General features: G+C 42.6%; 3 protein-coding genes across 5 annotated transcripts; 1 reads left to right on the top strand and 2 right to left on the bottom strand.

Annotated features, from left to right (window-relative positions):
• Positions 1-1,873: 1,873 nt before the first annotated feature.
• tmem169b (transmembrane protein 169b) lies at positions 1,874-5,462 on the bottom strand. Its single transcript, XM_069698606.1, has 3 exons — positions 5,330-5,462; positions 4,353-4,737; positions 1,874-3,726 (listed from the first exon to the last, which is right to left on the bottom strand). Exons 2-3 carry the CDS (start codon positions 4,624-4,626, stop codon positions 3,092-3,094), a joined length of 909 nt encoding a protein of 302 aa, XP_069554707.1. The 5' UTR covers positions 4,627-4,737; positions 5,330-5,462; the 3' UTR covers positions 1,874-3,091.
• A 4-nt stretch (positions 5,463-5,466) lies between these two features.
• Positions 5,467-10,578, top strand: LOC138620841 (protein SIX6OS1). Its single transcript, XM_069698424.1, has 13 exons — positions 5,467-5,581; positions 6,458-6,544; positions 7,220-7,346; positions 7,485-7,574; positions 7,668-7,855; positions 7,946-8,196; positions 8,328-8,460; positions 8,568-8,611; positions 9,595-9,803; positions 9,887-10,022; positions 10,107-10,148; positions 10,229-10,256; positions 10,334-10,578. Exons 1-13 carry the CDS (start codon positions 5,467-5,469, stop codon positions 10,459-10,461), a joined length of 1,578 nt encoding a protein of 525 aa, XP_069554525.1. The 3' UTR covers positions 10,462-10,578.
• On the bottom strand, positions 9,785-21,051 carry pfkla (phosphofructokinase, liver a). 3 transcript variants are annotated; one of them, XM_069698605.1, is made up of 23 exons: positions 20,814-21,051; positions 20,010-20,083; positions 19,808-19,885; positions 18,794-18,983; positions 18,413-18,578; positions 17,361-17,405; positions 17,157-17,265; positions 16,909-17,004; positions 16,524-16,616; positions 15,241-15,366; positions 15,071-15,135; positions 14,825-14,888; positions 14,558-14,704; positions 14,388-14,458; positions 13,529-13,616; positions 13,283-13,435; positions 12,753-12,917; positions 12,608-12,669; positions 12,043-12,154; positions 11,848-11,947; positions 11,644-11,749; positions 11,402-11,567; positions 9,785-10,186 (listed from the first exon to the last, which is right to left on the bottom strand). In XM_069698605.1, exons 1-22 carry the CDS (start codon positions 20,896-20,898, stop codon positions 11,420-11,422), a joined length of 2,343 nt encoding a protein of 780 aa, XP_069554706.1. In that variant the 5' UTR covers positions 20,899-21,051; the 3' UTR covers positions 9,785-10,186; positions 11,402-11,419. The 3 variants fall into 3 exon arrangements, with proteins under 3 accessions (XP_069554706.1, XP_069554705.1, XP_069554704.1); XM_069698604.1 differs by lacking the exon at positions 9,785-10,186 and adding an exon at positions 10,238-10,411; XM_069698603.1 differs by lacking the exon at positions 9,785-10,186 and having other exon boundaries at positions 10,660-11,567.
• Between the last annotated feature and the right edge of the window lie 339 nt (positions 21,052-21,390).

Below are 21,390 nucleotides of genomic sequence, written 5' to 3'. Positions count from 1 at the left end.
TGCTCTGCATTTATCCTAAACAGCTTTAGACGAATCTAATATTGATTGTTGCTCACCATAAATTACGATGCGCCTGTTTAACGAAACATATTATAATATTCATAATGGTGTTTGTTGTAGTAAGCCTGACGAGTCAGTCCAATAAAATGCAAAAAGCAGATGTAGGTCAAACGCCCTCCAGCGTTTCACATGGCTCAGTACACCCAGTAAGACTGGGGTCAGAGCTCCTCTGCAAATCATAGTTCAAAAATAAATAAAAACATATTTACAAAAAACAAATAAATTATAATAATTTATAAAAAAATTAAAAAAATAACTATATAAAATAGAAATTCATCATACACTCATAAAATTAAATGATAAACATGTCCATATTAGTTAATTTAAAAATAAATTACAGCCTAAGTACACCAACTGCCTAAATTTTTTACTTAATCCAATTACTCATTTTCTATTATTAATGTTAATATAGGCTATTTTCTAAATTTCTTTTATTAATTTCATTCCCCAATATAAAGGTCGAAACGTCGAACCTCGTTCACAGTGCTCACACAAACACCTTCCTATCTTCACTCACACAGTAGCTGTGGTCAGCCTGGTCTCATTTGTGCGGTTTTGACCCATGTAATTCTGTAGTAGTTTTAATATTAGTTTACCAAAACCGGACTGTAAAACAGGGTCAGAAAAGAACAAGCTATTTTGACTCTGTATTTGCTGCTGCTGAAGTTGCATTAGAGAATATGGATTTTCTTTAGTAAGCATCCGAGTGTAACACGAGGGTGCCAATAATCAGATCTTAAAGCACCCAGACTGCGTAGAGCCATCTGCATCAGTTACATGCTGACTTGTCTTTATCTGCGAGTGCTTGGAATCCATCATAGTGACTGGTCGTACAATATAAACAGGATGTTGTTTTCTATTCCACAATGTAAATTTAAAAAATGGGCCCATAATTGGCATGTAAAGACCCTACACTTTATTTGATTTGTGTAATTCTTTACTTTTCATCCCGCAGATTCACAACATGTAATGTGGAACACAGACTCAATTCACAACCACTGAACAATATCTTCTCCTGTATGAAAATAAAACTGAATCACTGTATCCAGCCAGCTCAACCTGTAAACATTTGAATTACCAAACATTTAAAACATCGGATCTTTTTAAACCAACCACATCTGCTATGTATTTCAGTCAGTTGATGATAGCTGTCTGCAATTCATTTATTTCCAAGTGCTGGTGTACAAAACACGTAGCTGCAACCATTACTGAAAGTGTACTAGACTTAAATATACAAAATAAATTGAAGTAACATATAAAATACGACTGTAGAAATGTAACAGGAATGCTCAACTAGAAAATTACAGAGAACTTCATTTGTGTGTGTAGACAAAGACTGTGAAGACAACACAAGTAGTTTAAAATCACAAACACCTGTTTTGATGGTGCTTTCGACACGAGGACGAAGACAAAATTATGATTTGTGAGCTCGTCTTGAGTATGACTTAGTTATGGCTGAATGAATCCCCAGGTGGAGCTGAGAGCCCGTACCACCCTTCCTCCCAGTCTCCGTAGAGTGTTTAAATAATCGGCAAACTCAGAGTACCAATGGAGTACCGAGCACACAGAGTTTAATGTGGTTCATTTTGTTTTAGATAAATTTATGAAAGAGATCCAGAATAACACAGGTCTCACAATTAGCCTTTTTTTTTTTTTTTTTTTTTTTAAAGGCTGGCAATCTTCACTATTTATTCTCTTTTTCAAAAAAAATACCATGAAAAGAGCAAAACCAGCAATAGATGTAACCTACGAGCAAGTGTTGTATAAAGCCCGATATTCCTGTGAGGTATAAGTTTTCATGGGTCTTTCATCTGAATTATTCACATCAATTAAAACATAAGTTAGCCAGCGTGTTTCAACTACTACCATAAACACACATTGTAGTTTATTTTGTGGCGATCACATTGCACACATCCACCTGGTGCTGAAAATACTCATGTGGACAGCAAATCTATATTAATCTGCAACAAAATAGTCCCTGTTTAAGTATGTTTTGCTAAAAACGACAGGACCCAGTTGTTTTAGGACACCAATGCATGTCTGAAAAATGAAACAATATATTTGTAGTCCATTTTGAAAGACATATTTCCTTCATAAGAATTGATGTTTGTGGGGTTGTGTGCTATAGACAGAGGAAGGATATTTGAATTGTACGTGACAGGCTAACACAGTGTTGCTTTTGGTTTTTAAATGGGATTTGTTGACAATATAAAAAATATCAGGACAGGTATTTGTTTCAGTCAAAGTTGTGTTTAAGGTGCATATTACCATTAAAACTAGCAATTAAAGGAATTGACTCCCAATAAACATGCATCAGCGGCCCTGAGATCATCGCCCACTTTTCTGAGATGGTAATCGCTCCGGCTGTCCTGATCACGAAGACTTCACCAAGAAGACAGTGTTGCTTTTGAAGTTACTGTTATTTTTGATGTCATTGCAAAGCACAGTAATCACAAATACTTAAGTACAGATATTTACAGATTAAGTGACACTTGGTCTCAACCTTCAGGCTTCCAAAAATGTGTGTGTATCGGTGTCCACAGCCTTGCTCTGCAAACCAAGGCCTGTTTCAGAGGTCTTTGAGTGGGAGTGCTGTTCAGTAATTATTGGTGGCTATTTAGTGATCTGACAGAAGCTTGTGATCTTGTAAATACAAAAAAATTGACCCATAATAACCCCACCAAAACTTAAGAGTATTTATAGTTCAGCACCTGAGGGCAGTTCAGGCGGTGTTTAATTAAATATAATTTACAGAAAAGTATAGTGACATAGTTTTAAAATGCTTTTCCTTGACAAAAATCTGAATTAAAAAGTCCTTGGTTTTGTTTCTTCTGTAGCTTTCAGCAAAAAAAAAAAAAAAAGTCTTTAAGTCAAGTAAGTGGATAAATATAATTTTTTGTCAAACTGCTTTTTCCAAGGTCAGAAACAAACCTCTTAGCTTAATTTTCTGCGACTGACTTGAGCTTTCTGGTGCTCATCTCGATCAGATTATCAAAAGCACCTCCAACGCTAAACCTCAGAGTCCCCTCCTTCACACTGAAGACGTCTGGGCATGTTCACTGGGTGCTTTGCTCTGCAGAGTGCCAGAAACGGTGTCAGAGTCAAGCAGTTCCACTATGCTGTAGGGTGAACAGTCCTCAAGTCCCAGCTTCCCACAGGCCCAGCCGCAGAAGCCTTTCTCCAGGTCTCGCACCGCCTGCCACCACTCGCTGAAGGCCCAGGACACCTGCACCACAGCGGAGTACAGAGCCAGAGACAGCGCCATGGGCATGATGAGCATGGGGTAGAAGATGATAAGAAACGGGCATATCGTAATCTTGTGCCAGAACGTCCGCTCCTCGTTGTACACCAGGAAGACGTTGTACCAGGTGAGAGTGCCGTAGTAGAAGGAGGTGATGAAGGCGAGGAGGAAAACCACAGGCGCGCACGAGATGCTCCACAGAACAACATGAGGACCCTGGCACACACCGAAGCTGCAGGTGCGCTTGGAGCCCTCGCCCGCCTCGCACTCCGCATCAAGACGCTCCTTTGACTTGGCCAGATCCCTGAGTTCTTTCTGTGTCAGCGTGAGGTGTATGTCCACCACCTGACCCTTCTTCCTTCCTCGGGTGATGGTGCCAGTCAGGGTCACGTAGCGGCTGTCCGGCGGAAGGCTCCAGCCTCCTCCTGTCGAGAGATAATATGACACACAGGTGAACAAGGGACCAACAAAAATAAGCTCTTGTATAAAAGAAAACAAAAGTGAGGCTTATCTTTAAGGTTACTTTGGTTGGCCTATTTGGTTTCACAAATGTAAACTCTGGCTTTAGTTTAAGAGATGCTGCTCCATCAACAACATCTGTGCATCAAGACATCATATCCACCCCCCCACCCTCCCCACTGTGGGATTAATAAAGTCTAAATCTAAATCTAAACCATGATATCAGGTGCACAGGAAGCAGGGAAGAAAAAACATCTCAAGAGAGAAGCTACCAAACATTATGTTTTTAAGCACATTATGTCTTCATTAAGTTACACTCAACATGTGATCAAAAATGTTTCAAGCCCGATAGGTGTATCAATAACATCCAACGATTTACAACATCTACCACTTAAAACTCTTGAGAAATAAATACCCAGAATGAAAGGTCATATGAATATAGTGGTTCTGTTTGTTAACTTAATAAACACTGAAGCTATGCTCTCATGCTAAATGTCATACACATGACTGAATAGCTCAAATGAAACATCTAATCCTGCAATAATAATCATCTGGCATGTGGCATCCTGACAGAGTGTGACACCCCTCTCACCTTCGCCTGTGGGTGTGCAGAGGAATTTAGCTCCCTCCTCGGCGCTCCTCTCGGCTCCCTCCTCACCGCCTTGATCCTCTCCAGGTGCCCTCTCCATGTCAGAGCGGTAGACGATAATGGACTCTGGGCGCGGGTCTCTCTTCTTCCTCCTCTTCCTCCGTATAGAGGGTCCCCCTTCTCCGTCGTCCACGTGGTTCTCCGATACGTCTGACCTTAAGGAGATCATCTGGGGGCTCCCTTCGCCTTCAGTTTGAGACTCCTCTACCTGTGCCATCCTCTCACTCTTTAGTGTACTTTTTTGATGTGTACGGAGATTAAGAGTGAAATCCTGAACAGCATAAACTACATCCACACATTGCTTTTAATTCTAAGTAGGATTTACTGACTGCAAAATAATAAAAGCATACACACCAAGAGAGAGAGAGAGAGAGAGAGAGAGAGCGTCATTAGTAAAAGCAGGTTTTCTTTAAGTTCCTCTGTGTACAATGATCCTGGTCCACATTCTGCACATTTCTTTATATATAAGGCTGATGTTGATAAAAACCCACCACATGTCATATTATCACCGATCTGATGGCATGTGAGCAGACAGACAACAAATTGCACCGGATACATCCCAAACAAAAGCATGACAGATTGGTTCAAAGGGAGGGGGAGGAGGCGATGGGGAGAGAGAGAGAGAGCGGGGGCGGGGGGGGGTCTCGCTTTTCATGACAGCGCAGCTCTCAGTGCTGCGAGTGGAGGCTAATATCATCATCCAACCCCCCCCTATGTAGAAAAACGAGTTTACAGACGGATTGTGGCGGTTTAAAAAAAAAGCAACATTTTACAAGAGGTGGTTAAAACCGACACCGCAACCCTTCATCCAGCTGATCTCCTCCCATTTAAATCCCACCCATGTCCGCTCCTTTGTCTGCAGACACCAGCCGGCGAATATGAGCTGGAACTACAATATTTCCTCTGAAAATCAATCTTACCTCTCACAGGCTGGACGAGCACCGGCCAGGCAAACTACACCGGGTGGGAATAAATTAGGAAATTAGTCTTGACACCTCGCAGGAGGCCCACACATCACAGCGCTTTGGTTTGTGCCGATACAGATGCGCTACGCAAAATGACTTCCAGAATAGCGCTGAGCCCGCCCCACCAACCTGAGCCGCACCAATCCGGACCAGCCGTGGTCCAATCCACCGTCACGTTACAGCCAGAGATGATGGGCAGGGAGACAGGTTAGGTTAGGTAGTTACTTTATTAATCCCCGAGGGGAATTTTTTTTTTCGCTACAGCATCATACAGGAAGCAATAAGATAATAATAATAATAGAATAATAGGAAGCAATAAAATAGCAGTAAAATGGCAGTAAAAATATTAAATATAAAATATAGCCACGGGACTAAGTGTCTAAACCCACATACACAACACTGAGCATCTCAAATGTACATGTTTAAGGCTCAATGCAGCTAAACTGCCTCAGCCGAATAGTTTATTCAATTAATTAATCACGGTTTTGTGATTCTTATGAGTTTTACTGCCACGTCTTTTTTTTTAATTTTTTTCTAAAATTTTTATACATCTACCTTTATGCACCAGTTGTGATATATCGTGTGGACAGTTCAAGTGTCGTTGTTTCGGGTTAAAACACGTTCTCCGGTTTAATGTGTGGGACGTGAATAAAAATGATCATGACGTCAAAGCGGAAATAAACAACACGTTATTTGTCATGCACATTTTTTTTTTTTCCCCATACATTCAAGGGTCTCTTTTTAAAGGACCATAGCAATTATTTTGATTTACAAAATTGATTATAAATGTGTCCAATTAGATATAACAAGAATAGGTCAAAGGTCAAAACCAGAATGAAACGCTAATAGAGGGCTTTTATTTTGAAAATATTCCCTCACTCAGAGACCAGCCGTTGGTCGAGTTTATACGTATTAATTTATACAGTGGCTTTTTCTAATTAATATATAAAAAACAATAAACGCCCTTCCTTCGTTCCATAGCCGAGTTAATTACAACTAATAATAGTTTTTCTACAAAAAAAAAAAAAAAGGACAATACATGGTTTCCTGTAATAGCTAACGTCAACATCCTTACACCGATAGAGGGTCAGAGGTCAGAGGTCAAGGCCGGCGTCAACATGAACGACACATATTCACTGAATAACATCGACAGCCTCCTGTTTCACTTGGGTGAGTTCACTTCTGGACTTCACTGCGGGTTCGTAGTATCTTTGTTGTAAATTAATATTTGCTCGGCGACGTCTTCGTTGGCTCATCAGCCGCTTGGCTAAATGTCAGTTGCAAGCTAACTTAGTTAGCTGGTGACGACCTACACATTCACAAGTTAAATAACACTTTTGGAAATATAAATATATATATATATAATCATATAATATAATTGTTACTTGTACTGTATTTTCTAGCTCTTCAAATCCGGGATCTTTCTCTGAAGAAGAATGAAGTCAAAGAACAAATTGAAGGTGTGTTATGTAGCAGAGGTTTGTTGAAAGGCTGACGTCACACACGGCTTTTAATGTCACGTTTTATTTGGGTTTTCTGCCTTTAAAAAAAAAAAAAAAACATTTATTTTTGTGTAAATTGAAATGGTGGAAAAACAAAAGGGTACTACTTGTCCTCCTCCTCGGTGTGAATGAAGGTTCCCGCTTTATTTGCTTCTCCACGTCCGGCTGCTGTTTTAAATATCTTCTTCTTTTATTTTATTTTTTATATATAAATACGTAGCTGTGGTTCATTTGGATAACATAATAAGGTATTAATGCCAAATGACTCCTCAGTCTGGGACCCGACAGCGTGACATGTCTCTGTTGTGTCCTTCAAAGTGTTAATGAACGTGGTTGTCAACAGTCTGCAGAGCAAACATTGCTGAGAGGAGGACACACATTAAAACAGTCCACGGGACTATCGAGACGCTGGAGGAGGACATCGGTGGGAAGCAGAGCACCGTGACGAGGAACAAAGAAAACGCAAAAAGGTGAAGGCGTTGTTAGAAATGATGACGAGGCGATAATACACACGTCGAACCGTGACAGAACAAGGCGACACATGGAGGTGAGGAGCAGAGATGGACAGCGCAGTGTTTTGGTATTTATTATGGATATCATTGCTTTAGCACGAGGGCGACGAACAACCTGCTTCTTCAGTACGAGCAGTCGCTGAAAGCAGAACTGGAGAGCAGAAAAGCCAACTACAACCAGGACATGTGGGTTCACTCATCAGCGGAGTTTACGTTAAACGTGCATTTGTGTTTCGTAATAAAGGAAACTGAATTATTCCTTGTTTGTAAACCACCAAGGGAAGTCTACGAGGAGAGGATTGCCAGCTACAGAAAGACGTTCCAATCGCACAAAGAATATTATTTCCAAAATCCTGTTGCGCAGAGGCTCCTCACGCTGCATGCTGAAAAGGAGGAGATAGAGCGCAGGATCAAAGCTTGTGACGATCAAATAGCAGTGAAACAGAGGAAGCTGGACCGTCTCGCTGGTAATAAACGTTTCGGATCATCACACTGTGCTCCGCCGGCGCTTAAGACACTTACAGCTTTTCAGAGTTATTTCATTTCTGTCTGACCAGGTCCGGCAGTCACTTCTATTTCGGCTGAGAAACTACCAGACAGGTACCTTTCAGTGAACGTTACGTATAACAAAAGAATAATCCCACATAGCTTCAAGCAGAAGATATTTTTTTGGACTGAGTTCATTTTTGTGTCTAGTGTTTTTGGCCAGCAGGCCTTAGCAGAACCAGAGACGCAATCAGATCATCAGACAGAGGAGGACAGCGATTCTTCCATCGACATCTCCTCGCTTCATCTCAGCACCACAGAGGTACTCAGACACGTCAATGTGGCATTTAATAAAGATGTTTTAGCACTGCCCAAGTTACAGTTCTCATGACATTAAAAAAAAAAAGGTAACGCTGGTGCTGCCGCTTTGATGAACCTCAATAAATCTTGCAGAATGGTCATAAAACTTCTGTCGAGGAAAATGCTGAAGAGATTGATGAGGAAAACATGGCCATGGATTTACCCACCTGTTGTACTTCCCCCGAAAAACAAAGTCAGGAGCTCGGGTCCTTCCAGCAGTCGGATGGTAAGTAAAGGAAAGTTTGATGTTGCATTTAACATCTTTCACTTTTCTAAATGCAGCAGATGTTTACGTTACATCAAACCTGATCAGCAGAATATTTATTTCCTCAGAGCAAAGTGAGCCGGTTGAGATGTACGCTGAGGAGCAGGACCAGGTAACTCCACCGGAGGACCAAGTTCTGGTACTGTTGGTTTACTGTACATGGACGGATGATAAAAGAGCTACTTTGTGCGATTTGCCCAAAACGTTTTTACTTCATGATATATGTTTTTACTTTATGGTATGTGCTCTAGGCTACCTATCACTATCAATAAGTTCTGAGGTCTCCACCACAGAGACAGTCTCAGTCCTACAAAAAAAAAGGTGGCAGCATCCCAGCTAGAAATGTTCTCACCCAAAATGTTTGTCTTAAATTTAAAGACAACATTCTCTAAACATATTTTAATAATGACACATTTGTATAATGTTTTTAATGCATGCCATCCCACTCTAAAACAATAACATTCTGATGAAAGATTTTTTTTAATTTTTTTTTTTAATTAAACCTTCCTGCTGAAGACATTTCTAGAACATTGCATAATAATCTAAAAAAAAAAAGTATCTGTTGTAGCCTTTTAGTCTATAGGCTAAGGATCAACCAATATTTACCATAAACCTACATTAAAAACTGGGTATGGGGTACAAAAGACATGGACATGTGCAAGGTAAGGTGCATCTAACAGAAGACAATATTGTGATGCATTATGGGAAATGTGGGAGCTGATTCTTTGGGACCTTGATTCATACCTGAACTAAAAATCCAGATATCTCTGCATCAGCTGTACAGATTTAGACTCTTCTTGGTTTTTTTTTCCCCAATCTATGTCCCAACTTGAAATACATATTACTGATTGTCATCGGCGTATCATATCTGAAGAGCTCTGATCTTCTAGAATAAAGCTCCATTTGCTCAGGATACTCCGCAGAGGTCACCGTCAACCGTTTTAACTGAGCTATTAACTATTTTCTACCAAAGTCTTGACCACCAACGACGACTCTTCTCAACAGGGTCTCTGTTGTATCAAACTGTCAAACAACATCACTGTCAGCATTGTTTGCACTTTTAAAAATACCAAATTTCCATTTCTGCTGTTCCAGCAGCAGCAGCAGTCCACGGTAGCGGGTGCAGAGGAGGCTCTGGAGGACGAGATGCAGGAGAGGGCGGCTGCAGATGAAGAGCCGGCACCAAGTGACGAGTACAATGCGGGACCCGCTGTTCTTCCTCAGGCGTCCTCCGTGGAGACTAACCCTCAGTCATTCCCAGCAAAAATCCCCGCTGTGCCCTCGACCCCAACATTCCCCTTTAGGTAAGGTTTGGTTTGAGTTGTCCATCACGGCAAATCTCTGTCAAGACAACGCCCGAGAAGTGTTTTTGATGCGTTTGCTTTAGCTTCAGCCCCGCCGGCTCCCCACGTCACGGGACCTCCGATCCCAAATCTCCAGCTTTCCTGCTGTCTCTGAACTCCGGGCCGAGCACGCCGGCCTTCTCTGGATTTGGATTTGACGTGGACTCCCCACATGAAGAGGTGAGGAACGAGCAAAAGGAATAAGTGATGTAATGGGAATCGCAGTTTGTTGGTTTTGGAATTACCTCCCAAGTTTCTTTGCAGGACTCCGCTTTTGCTTTCACCGGCTCTTTTTTCAACGAGAAGGTAAGGAGTTTTTACCGTAAGCTTCATCCCATACAGTCCTGTCATGAACAAACATACTTATTTTGTTTATTTCTGTTCAGAAAACCTCCGAATCAAAGTCTTCAGGCTGTGAGTATTGAATCGGTGTCTGTTTTTGTCAAACATGTCACTTGTTTTGAACTACAGATTTGTGTATGATTTTGCAGGCACTGAATTCCTGTTTGACCAATCGGGGGAAAGCGCAGACTTCCAGTTTGCCTTCAGCTCCGACGGCCCTCAGTCAGCTAACACAAAAAACACCAAAGAGGATTTTTCATTTTCATTCAACTTCTAAGAAAAACATCCGAAATGTTGAATTGTTGCTTAATTTTGTCAGCGGTGTTCTTATTTAGTGGGCAGTGACGATGGTAGAGAGTCAAATGACAGGTGTAACTTTTCTGTCTTTTTCATTATATGCTCTGTAAAATGATTGTTATTAATTTGTATGATTAACATAAATGCTCATTTCAATAACTACCACATGACAATATACTTCTAAGTTTGCAATGGTTGATAACATTTTATTGAAGATAAACAAAATAACACAAGTTTATATTGCTTGACAGATTTCCCTGTTTTAACTACGGTAGTTTTGAAGTTAATCCAGTTTTTTCCACCGCAACAAACTGTATTGATTTTTTTGCAGTTTGCTGTTCAGTTTAATTCACAATTAAGAGTTTCAGTCTGACAGTTTAAAAAAAAAAAAATACAAATTTAAATCTCATTGGTCCCTTTAGCCAAGTGTATGTAAATAAATGTATCAAACCGATTTTTGTTCAAATTCAGTCGTTCTCATTTTTAGCGAATGAAACATGTTAAAACATGGCGTGGAACCTTTATCGGAAAGGTTCCCGATCACGCTGTTTCTGGCTCAGAATTTCTTTGGTATGTGATTTTGGAAGCAAACCATTAATACAACCATACGTGCATTCTGTTGCATGTAACACATTCAGTAGTTGAGCCATACAATCTTTGTTTAACGACACCCAGTTGTCTGTTTTCAGCAGTGATGGCATTTACAAAGCGCGAGTTGCACCTTGACATGGAACATGAAATTTGTCTGTACATTGGAATGCTTCATTTAATAAATGAATACTTGAATTGCACTTTTAGATGCTTTTTCCTGTACTTTATAGCTACTATTACAATGACAATAGACTGATATCAGGTGGTCATAAAGCGTGTTCATAGGAATGAAGGATGGAGAGATAAGGGTGAAAAAGTGTTGAGCGTACTGTGGTTTGGGGGGAAGCCTAGAATCCAGAGTCGATGCTGATGGAGCGTCGAGTCACATGTTCAATCTCTCCTGGCACGTACTCACAGAAGTTGGTTTGGTACTTAGCCAACATTTTTAGCAACGGCCGCAGGTGATACCACCACTGGACTTTGGGCATTCGGTGCCTGAAAAGGGAGAAGGTTCGGTTTAAAAATAAACAGTAAGGTGTTTGACAAGAACAGAATTCGTATTCTTGCTCACTCAAAATCAGTGGCATCCTTGAGTTCAGTGACGGGGATGAACGAGATGACCTTCCTCTTGAGGCCGACCACACATGCCGTATCTGCTGTGTTGGCGAACACGCGGTCTGGCGGGACAAAAGCATTTAACAATGAAAATCATCATCCCCTTGTTTTGAGTTTATGATTTTCTCACGTCATCCGCGACTTTGTGCAGTAACTTTACCTTGTCGGAAGTTTTCAGTCAGTTTCTCTGAAATCCACTGCATCGCCCTCACGCCCAGCTTAGTGCCAAAGTTCCTATCAAAGGGAGACGGTGCACCGCCCTACGGCACAAACACAAATATGTTGCGAGACCGTGCGAGCTCATAGTGTGACTTCTGTCACGGTGATGTCAGGGTTCGTTTCGGTGGCTCCGTACCTGCTGGAGGTGTCCTAACACGTTGACCCTGCAGTCAAAGATGCCCTTCCCCTCAGATGAATACAGCTTGTGGATGAAATCCGTGTTGTAGTTTTCATGGCACTTTTCATTCCTGTTATTTGTCAGACAAAAATTATCAACAAAGGAAAAGTTCCATCATGTTACAACCTAAAATATCTTTTAACAGCTGTAAAACGTTTCGACCAACTCCCAAGAAATCTTTTGCAATATGGTAAATCTTTTTAGTGATCTTCAGACTTGACCTACAGAGCAATACTCTAGTAGAAATGCCAAAAACTGTGTTTTAATTCTTTTTGCTAAAAATAGTTTTATTCTATCCGGAGTTGGAGGTTTCCCCCCCCCAAAAAAATCATACTTAAAAATGTGCAATAGTTAGAAAAAATGATATACATATAGTGTCAAATTTTAGTATGCATGCAATTAAATAGCACAAGAACAGCAAAATAATACTGTAGATTTAATGTAGACGTTAAGACACTTCCACGAGCTTCGGCTGTATTTCACATTGCGTGAGAATGTCTAAGACTGAATGAGTGTTATGTACCTCAGTACCAGACCTCGCTGGATGTCCTTCTTCATCTTTTCAGCTAAATGCTCCACGTTGGTCTGTCAACAAGACACTTGATTTAAGAGACAGAGCTCCGTAAACATGACAAAGACGCTAGCGAGTGTTTCTCTTTTGGCCTTGCCTTGAGGTCATGGATGTTGATGGGGTCCTCAAAGATGTAGGCCGCATCAGCACCCACAGCTATGCCGGTGGAGGTTGCCAGATAGCCGCAGAATCCCCCCATAGTCTCCACCACGAACACTCGTCTCTTGGTCCCGGAGGCGGACTGCTTGATCTTGTCACAACCCTGAAAAAAAAAGTTTTTTTGTTTTTTTTGATTGCACTATGTAAAGGATATTATGGCTAAATGTGGATCTGAAAGTGAAGAAAAAGATAACTCCAACCTACTCCTAATTAACTCAGAGTTTAGAAGCTCTAGAGAAATTAAAAACTACTGGTGTGCTATGTATGTGCTAATTTGCTTTCAAAGTTCAAAGAACTCAAAACCCTCACTGTCTTCTGATCTGACTACATATGAAGAGTTCAAAGTCTATCCCAGTAATTCAGGAGCTCTTATTAGAAATGATGTTCTCTGAATTGGTTCAGTGTCCTTTCATCTTTTACTAGAAACATCAAAGCGGCGCTGTTAATGTGCCATCTGCTCAGCATCACCTCCATGGCAGCGTTGACGGCGGTGTCTGCTCCCAGGCTGAAGTCAGCTCCGGGCACGTTGTTGCTGATGGTCGCGGGGATAACACACATGGGGATGCAGAGCTCGTCGCAGTGACTCCGGGCCTCAAACAGCTGCAGCACACCCGCGTACCCCTGGAGAGGTGGGTTGAAACATTGACACAGAAAATCATCACAACATCCTCATTCAGATGTAACACTTTGAAAAGTTGTGTCTTATTAATGTACCTCAAAGCCTCCAATTACAAGCAGAGCGGAGATGTTGTACTTGGTGATTGTTTCCACTGTCTTCTCCATGTTTTTGCTGGGAAGAGTTCTGAAGAAGGACATGAAACAGAAATCAGACATCACTTAAGCCGCCGAACCCCACAACCATTTTTCAAAGGCTTTTTTTTTTTTTTTTTTAATCTTTTCAGAAGACATCGCCCAAATTACACCATTTATCATAGACAGAAACCGTAAAGATAGAAATGATCTTTGGGTTGTGAAATTTCCAACGGTCCTTGAAGTAATCATGTGCACCTAACGCTACTCTCAGGAACAATAACAAGCTTTAAGCTTAAAATAGTGACATATAATTCAAATCACATTATTCCATATCTCATTAAAACCCTTGAATGACGTGAACTGCGGCCTCAAGCGGAGAGGAGATACGACGGAGAGCACAGAGACGTTTGTGGAGGTTGTAAACATCTAAATGGTTCATTTTTAGTCTATAAAGCCCTCGTTTTTCCCAATATTGGTAACACTTTGGCACAAGGAAAAAGTGTGTATTTTTTTATTTTTTATTATTTTTTATTTTGCGAGAGAAGCAACAAACGCCCAGAAACTTCCTGGTGTGTAAACGGAGCTCAAGATCAAGAGGAGCTCCATCGGTTTCACAGCTTAAACGGTCCGGCAAAAATCTCCGCCGGCTGAAAAGAATTGTACTGTCCAACGGTAAAGTTTGTGTTGTCATATTGACTGCGCCGCATTATTTTTTATTTTTTTAGCCTTTTTCTAATTTGTCTCGCGCAAATGTCGACGCACTCTTAAGATTAGTTAAACCTGTTCATTTGAATGAAATGAATCGAGTGCTTTCGCTCACCGTTTTGTCCCCAGCAGCGAGCCCCCTCGGCCCGTCCACCCGGCCACATTGTGCCACTCCATCTCAAACACCTGCGGACAGACGGGTCACACGCAGCGGTTTCCTCTCAGGCTCATACGGGTGACCGGGCGATCCCCCCCGAAATCTCCTCAAGCGCGATAAAAACTCACCGCTCCATTGGCGAGCCCCAGGAAGCCATCGTTGACGCCGTACACCTTGTGTCCGTGAGCGAGCGCTAACCTCACAGCTGACCTCACCGCTGCGTTCATGCCTGCAGCCGGAGCGCCAACGTTCAGGATGGCCACGGAGAAATTGCTCTGAGGGATCAGGAGTCGGACGTAAAGAATCTGACGCGAGTTTAAATTCTGCGATTCTTTTGCATATTTTGAAACGGCATGCGTGTGTGTGTGTGTGTGTGTGTGTGTGAGAGACTTCACCTTGGTCTGGGCGGGCTTCTGGAAGGCAAGAAGCTTGTAGATGTTCAAGTTGTTCTCAAAACTCCTGCAAGAACGTCGTCGGTTTTAGACCGGTTTTTATTTGCGAGGAAAAACGACGACGGCATTTTATAATATAAAGATGAATGCTTTGTAAATTCACCAGGACTTACAAAAATTAGCTGACACACATCGAAGCCATTTTGTTTTGTACGCTTTTAATAACCACGAATAGATCTCGGCTCTCACCCTCCACGCAGTTTAACGGCCTCATCGAACCTCTTCTCATTCATGGCCGTCTGCACCAACTTAGTCTGTAAAGGACGGTGCAGGAAAATCATAGATCAACGCCGCATTTCTTTCAGTATGCGTTCCGTCCATTATCATGATTTACAGACGAGAGCAGAGAGCTAACTCACCATCTCCACACACTCCATCAGAGGCAGGCGGACTGCGTGGTTGCCCGAGAGTCCGATGACGCAGGCCGGAGTGTCAGGAGAGGCCTCCATCAGGGCAACCATCGCCTCCACACCCAACTTAGTGCTCTGAAAACGCACATGAAATTTAGAAGGCGCTGACAATAAATGGGGGGGGGACATCATCTCCTACTCGTTGGTAATGTCCTGTTTAGTTATGCGGCGGATGATTTGCCCAAATACACCAGCAGATTAGACCATGTTTAAGTTTGCTGTGAATAAGTAGGAAGATGAGTGTGTATGTGAAGTACAAAAAAAAAAAAAAAGAAACATACTATAAATACTGTGCAGATTTTTTTTTTCCAAGTTTGGAATTTGTATCTAACGATTTTGCTAAATTAACGCTACAAAGTCAAGATTTTTCGTAGAATTTTGGTCTTCTGCTTTTCCAAGTTTTTGCCCGTGTTTCTCCCAGCAGCCACCAGAGGTCCTCGCTCTCCTGCTGGCCACACCCACCTCACCTGCTCCCGGCTCCCCTATCTGCCCCACCTGCAGCCACCCTGGAACGGTATATATACTCCAGAGTTCACTGTGATGGGCAGTTATTTGACTAACAACGATGCATTTTCACGCAATTTTATCGTAAAAAATAATAATCACCAAATAAAGCTTATAGTGAATTTTTAGTGTTTTGTAGGTGCTTTTAAAAAAAAAAAAACCACTTGTGTGCTACACAATTGTTCTCCCAGTCAGTAATCACTAGTCGCCAGTTTGTAAAGTCACGTCATGCTGTTCGGAACGACTCTTTGGGTTTCAGCTTCATGCGAAACATTTTGTCAAATTGAAATTTGGATTCTGTTTTCCCTGGTCTTATGTTTATCTGTTTGAGTTTCGTTATCGCCGCCATTATTATAAGTGAAGCTTTCTGTTTACTTTACATCTGCCTCTCTTTCTTGCACTTGGATCATCTTTCCCCTCCTGAGTTGTCACAGAAAGTTTAGGTCTGATTGCTGCAATGCTGCGCAGCGGTTAACCTTGCACACCGATTTTGAAATTTGGTTTAACTGTTGAAATCGCTGTTTGAAGATTTGAACGTCTGCTGGCCAGTCAAAGTATTTTCCTGCGCAACGGTAAAATGGTTTTACACGAGCTACTGTGCGAGAGCATGTTTTCGGATTCCAGTTCAGACTGACAATTAAATGCGATTACGCTTTCAAATGATTCCTGAAATTGAACATTTACATTCCCTCAAAGTAGTAGTAGTGCAGTAGTGTTGGCCAGCTCACCAGGATCCTGTCAAACGCTGAGGGAGTTCCTCCTCGCTGAACGTGGCCGAGCACCGTCACTCTGGTGTCGTAACCCAACCTCTTCACCACCAGCTTCAAACGCACAGAGGGCAAGTCAGCTTTTTATGGGTTTGTGGCCCCACTCAAATTTGAAAACAAATCATAGCGCTCCCCCCAACAAACCACAACCTGTCCTGTTGGGGTGGGGACAAAGAATTGCTAAAGCAATACCAGATATATCAATGTGTTATAATATCAATAAACTGGCACAAATACTACAATACATTCTCTATTGATTTGTAGTAAAGGTGTATTGAGCCATTTAAACTGGTTGGTGGGCAGCTGTTGTATCAGTCACTCCAGCTCCTTAAATCTTTAAACTTACATCCTTTATATAAGTTGAGGAGATGAGCTCGCCATTTCTGTTGATGGCTCCTTCAGCGACGATTATAATGTTGAGTCTCGACCCCTTTATGCGGCTCTGGAGGTAAACATGAAATATGCATTAGCCACCAAGTCACATGTCTATACCTCTCCTACTTCAAAGCAGGTTCAACTTCTCCAGTGAATGCATACATTGGTGCGTATGTGTCTTCGGCTAACACACAGTCTGGACTTATTTTTGTGTCTTACCGTCTCGAGACGGGCACACATGTGGTCCTCCCAGCCCTCCTGTGGGGGGGCCTCTGGAATAAAGAGCCAGTCTGCCCCAGATGCCAGCGCTGACACCAAGGCCAGATACCTGGAAGAAACACACCAGAGTCAACGCGCAATGATGCGTTATATTCAGTGGCAGCGTGAAGGGGAATTAGCAAAATGGGTCACAGTGTTACTCACCCACAGTGTCGCCCCATGACTTCCAGAACAAAAGTGCGCTGGTGGCTGTCGGAAGTACAACACAGCTCCATTACAAACAGGCCAACACAGTCGTGAAGAATGTGAGCGCACAAACAGAGAACATGCTCCGAGAGAGCGAGTCTGGGCAAGACTGGAATCATGTCACGTGGGCCTGAATGGAGCAGCTGGATTATAAGAAAACAAAGAGTGGATGACTGCTTTCCACAAACATGACGCAAGCGCCGTGTTACCAGTTAACATATGGGTCCGGCACGCTGCAGAGAAATGTTTCCAGTTCATTGCATCTTACTGGGAAAAGAGCTGTGGTTCATTTTCAAACTATTCAAGCAGCCTTTAGTCAATCAGCATCGATCACCATACGCACCAAAATTCTACCACTGCAGCGTCCACATGTAGAAAAAAAAAAACGCTTGGCTTTCAACATCATCGCTCTTATCCACCCCCACTGGTCACTGAATGGGGTCTGCATCTGTCTGAGCAAACATGGGTCTCCAGACCATAATCACAGCAAAGAAAACTGAAGCTGTGAGCGAGAATCTGATCGGAGTCCGATTTTTTCTCTAATTCAAGTCAATTTGACTTGTATTAATTCCGTCTGATGTTGTGGAGCACTTTGTTCTGCTTTTGCTGTGACTTGACTAATTCCCAGGTCCCATCCAATCAAAAGTCCAAACCCCAAAGAAAAGAGTGAACTATCATTCAGGGACCAAGCAAGAAATTCTAACATCCGAGAAGCTGAAAACAGAATGTTTGGCTTTTTCTAATTATCAACATAGATGCTGATTAATTTCCAGCTGATCAACAATTCAATCCATCAACTAGATGTAGTCTGACAGCAGTATATCTTTTCCTTCTATAAAATGCTCTCAATCTATGTTCCACGGTAGTTCATTCTCATATTCTTGGAAACTCATTAGGAAAGAATTACTGAAAAGATGAGGGTCACCATAGTGAGCGACCTCATTAAAATAGCTTTGATGAAGCGGCGTCTGTTTCAGTGCTGTCGATGATCAGATCTCACAGCGTCTGACCTCTGTGCAGTGGTCATGATGGCGTCGACTATCTCCATGATGCGGTGCAGCGCCGAGTCGGCTCCGATGGTCATGTCGGTGCCACAGAAGTCGTTGTCTATGGAGCCCACAAGCCCGACGATGTTCAGGTGGTCATGCTGCTCAGCCAGAGTGTCTGTGATCCTCCCTGAGATGACACGCACACAAAAACCCAAACACCGTCTCTTTCTTAACAGTTCAACGCTTGAAATGAAGCCAATCCCACGACGTGAGGCCATAAAGGACTATTTCCCCCACAGAATTACATTTTGTGAACCCTGTCGTTTCTGGTAGACATGAAAGGCGTGAGCTGCTTCCAAGGTTGAGTGAAAGGATTCCGACAGTTTCGTGAGACCAGCTTACCTTTCTGTACGAGCTCAGCCAGCAGACTGCTCCACTCACTGCGGAAGATGTTGGCTCCGGTGAGGCTGCCGTCTCCGCCACACACACACAGGTTGGTGATGCCTTTCTTCACCAGGTTGAAGGCGGCGGCGAGCCGGCCCTCACGCGTCGTGAAGGGCTTGCAGCGGGCGCTTCCTATCACCGTACCGCCCTGCAGCAGAGACGGCAGTTAACAAGTCACAGACCAAGATAAGGCAGACGGGATGATGGAGTAATATATAATCATTAAGTCAGCAAATAAGAAACAAAAGATAGTCTGCGCACATCAATTTAAAAAAAAAAAAAAAAAAGATTCCATTGAAACTCTGAAAAGTTAAATCATCCTTTTTGTTTGAAGTGCTGATAAATCAGAGATGAGGGCTCACACATAGCTTTGCATCACAAACATAGAAGCCTGGGAACCACTGCTATACACAACTGCACTGACCTGAATACACCATGCTCTGATGTGGATGAAACACAACAATACATTTAAAAAAAAACTAACAATAGCATGTTTGCTGAAGTGTATTAGAAAAAAACCCAGCAAGTCCTGAATAAATCCAAGACAACTAATGCAAAGAAAACCAAAAGAGAAACTGCGTATTATTTTCCTTTGGATGTCATGAGTCTATAACTGATCAGGCTGAAACCACATGCAGCAGGACTTCCTGACCGGGTTATAACCAGCCAAGAGACGAGATGAAATAATAAAAGTTCTGATTGAAACTATGACGACGACAAATGGAGGAAGATTTAAGACCGGAGAGAAAACAAAAGATTGAATTCTCTTCCAATGAAACAACCACGGTGTAACTCGTGAATTCATGATGTCCTAATTCAATGTAGCTGCTCCAGATTCAGAGTCTTTCATGCACGCTGACTCACTATCACACTGACCATGTTTACTGGGACACGTTGCATGACGAGGGAAAACGTGCGTTGTGAAGGAGGCCTGTTTAAGCTTGTCTTTACCGCAGTAATACTTGAACCTACCAGCTGGATGATGTTGGTCACGCTGTGCCAGTGTGCCACTTTGATGTTGTCCCCCCCGTCCACCAGGCCCTGGTACCCCTGAACAGCAGCAATTACCACGAGAATAACGTGGGCCAGTCAAGCACAAATAGAGACCGAACAAAATGCACGTGTTCATGAAGGACATATTACAACAGCAAACACAATGAGACGGCTGGCTTACCTCGTGAATAAGGTAGACCTTGGCCCCCACGTAAATGCCCATTCTGGTCACAGCTCGGACAGCGGCATTCATCCCTGGGTGGACAGATGTATTACTACCTGTTCACTCGCTACACAAAAGCTGTGGCACCACGGCTCTGCGTGATGACAACAAACAGTGAGGACTTCATCATTCGTTATTGGGCAAAGGTGCCGTCTGCACGGCGGGAAGAAGAAATTGGAAGAAGAGGTAAGATCTAAAGAAGAGTAAATCTAACACATGCAGCCAAATGAGAGGAAGGTCAGAAGAACAAAAACCTGTGCTGTGATGAGGTGAGGGTAAAGAGCTGCGTTAACATCAGGGGGGAGAGAGCTCAGACCTTCAGCTGTAAGAAAGAGACATCAACTTCCAGCCTGTATAATCAGGCTTATACATCAAACCCCTTTGGCGGTGTTGTTGCCATGGCAGCTCCATATATATGTGGTTCGTCTTTTATAAAGTCTGGTCTTATCTTTACTTTTAATAATCTTAATCCTCGTCATATTTATGATTGAGTATAAATTAACTGTAAAATGAATATTGCGAGAAAGAAAGAAAAAAAAAAAGAAAAAAAAAGGTGCAATATTTGCTTTCAGCGTGCTAAAGAACAAGCAGCCTTCAAGAATAACCTTTGACCCCTGAGCCGATCTTAAATCTTGATATTAAACGTCCCACATTATTCAACTGTCACTCCGAGCAGTTACTCTCTACCCAGCAGTTATTTACACGTGTAATTAAATGTCAGAAACTCCGCTGTAATGCCAGCTCAGTTGATTTTGAGGTCACCTTGTGCATCTCCACCGCTGGTCAGCACCGCTACCGCCCGACCAGCACCCGTCATCTTCAGCTTCGCCAAGTCTACGGAGGACATTTTGGTTTCGTCTCCAAACAACCACAAAGCTAAAATTAAAGAAACGTCCGTCAACTCGCTAAAGAAAGTTGTTGGTGCAGATTTATTCCAGCTGTCACTTCCTCGTTGGCTGCAGGTTAAAATCTTTCTTTAACTTCCAGCGGTTGACGTCTCACCGCGGTCTGGCTCCGCCCCCTCCCCCGCCCCTCCCCTGTCCAGAGGAGGAAGCGTTTACTTTCCAACCCCGCGCAGCCCGGAGCCACGGTTCAAACCTCGTGTGGTCGTATATCATGGTGGCCCCGCCCACTCGCTGAACCCTGAGGACTAATTTCAACATGATTGATCTACCGCACCTTTGAACAGGAAAGTCAAACCTTTGAGCTGAAGCGAAGTTCGGACCCATAAAATCCCGGAGCGGAGGATAAGTGAGGTGAGGGCGGTCAGGTGATCCCTGGTTAGTCAACATGAGCCAAAACGATACGTGTGCACCGAAAAATAAATATATACTCTGCA

The sequence above is a fragment of the Brachyistius frenatus genome, unplaced genomic scaffold (genome assembly GCF_029030835.1).
Source record: "Brachyistius frenatus isolate BFR_SWC_R1_liver_20210118 unplaced genomic scaffold, ASM2903083v1 Contig_27, whole genome shotgun sequence".
Classification (NCBI taxonomy): Eukaryota; Metazoa; Chordata; class Actinopteri; family Embiotocidae; genus Brachyistius; species Brachyistius frenatus.
This window is presented reverse-complemented; position numbering and strand designations above follow the sequence as displayed.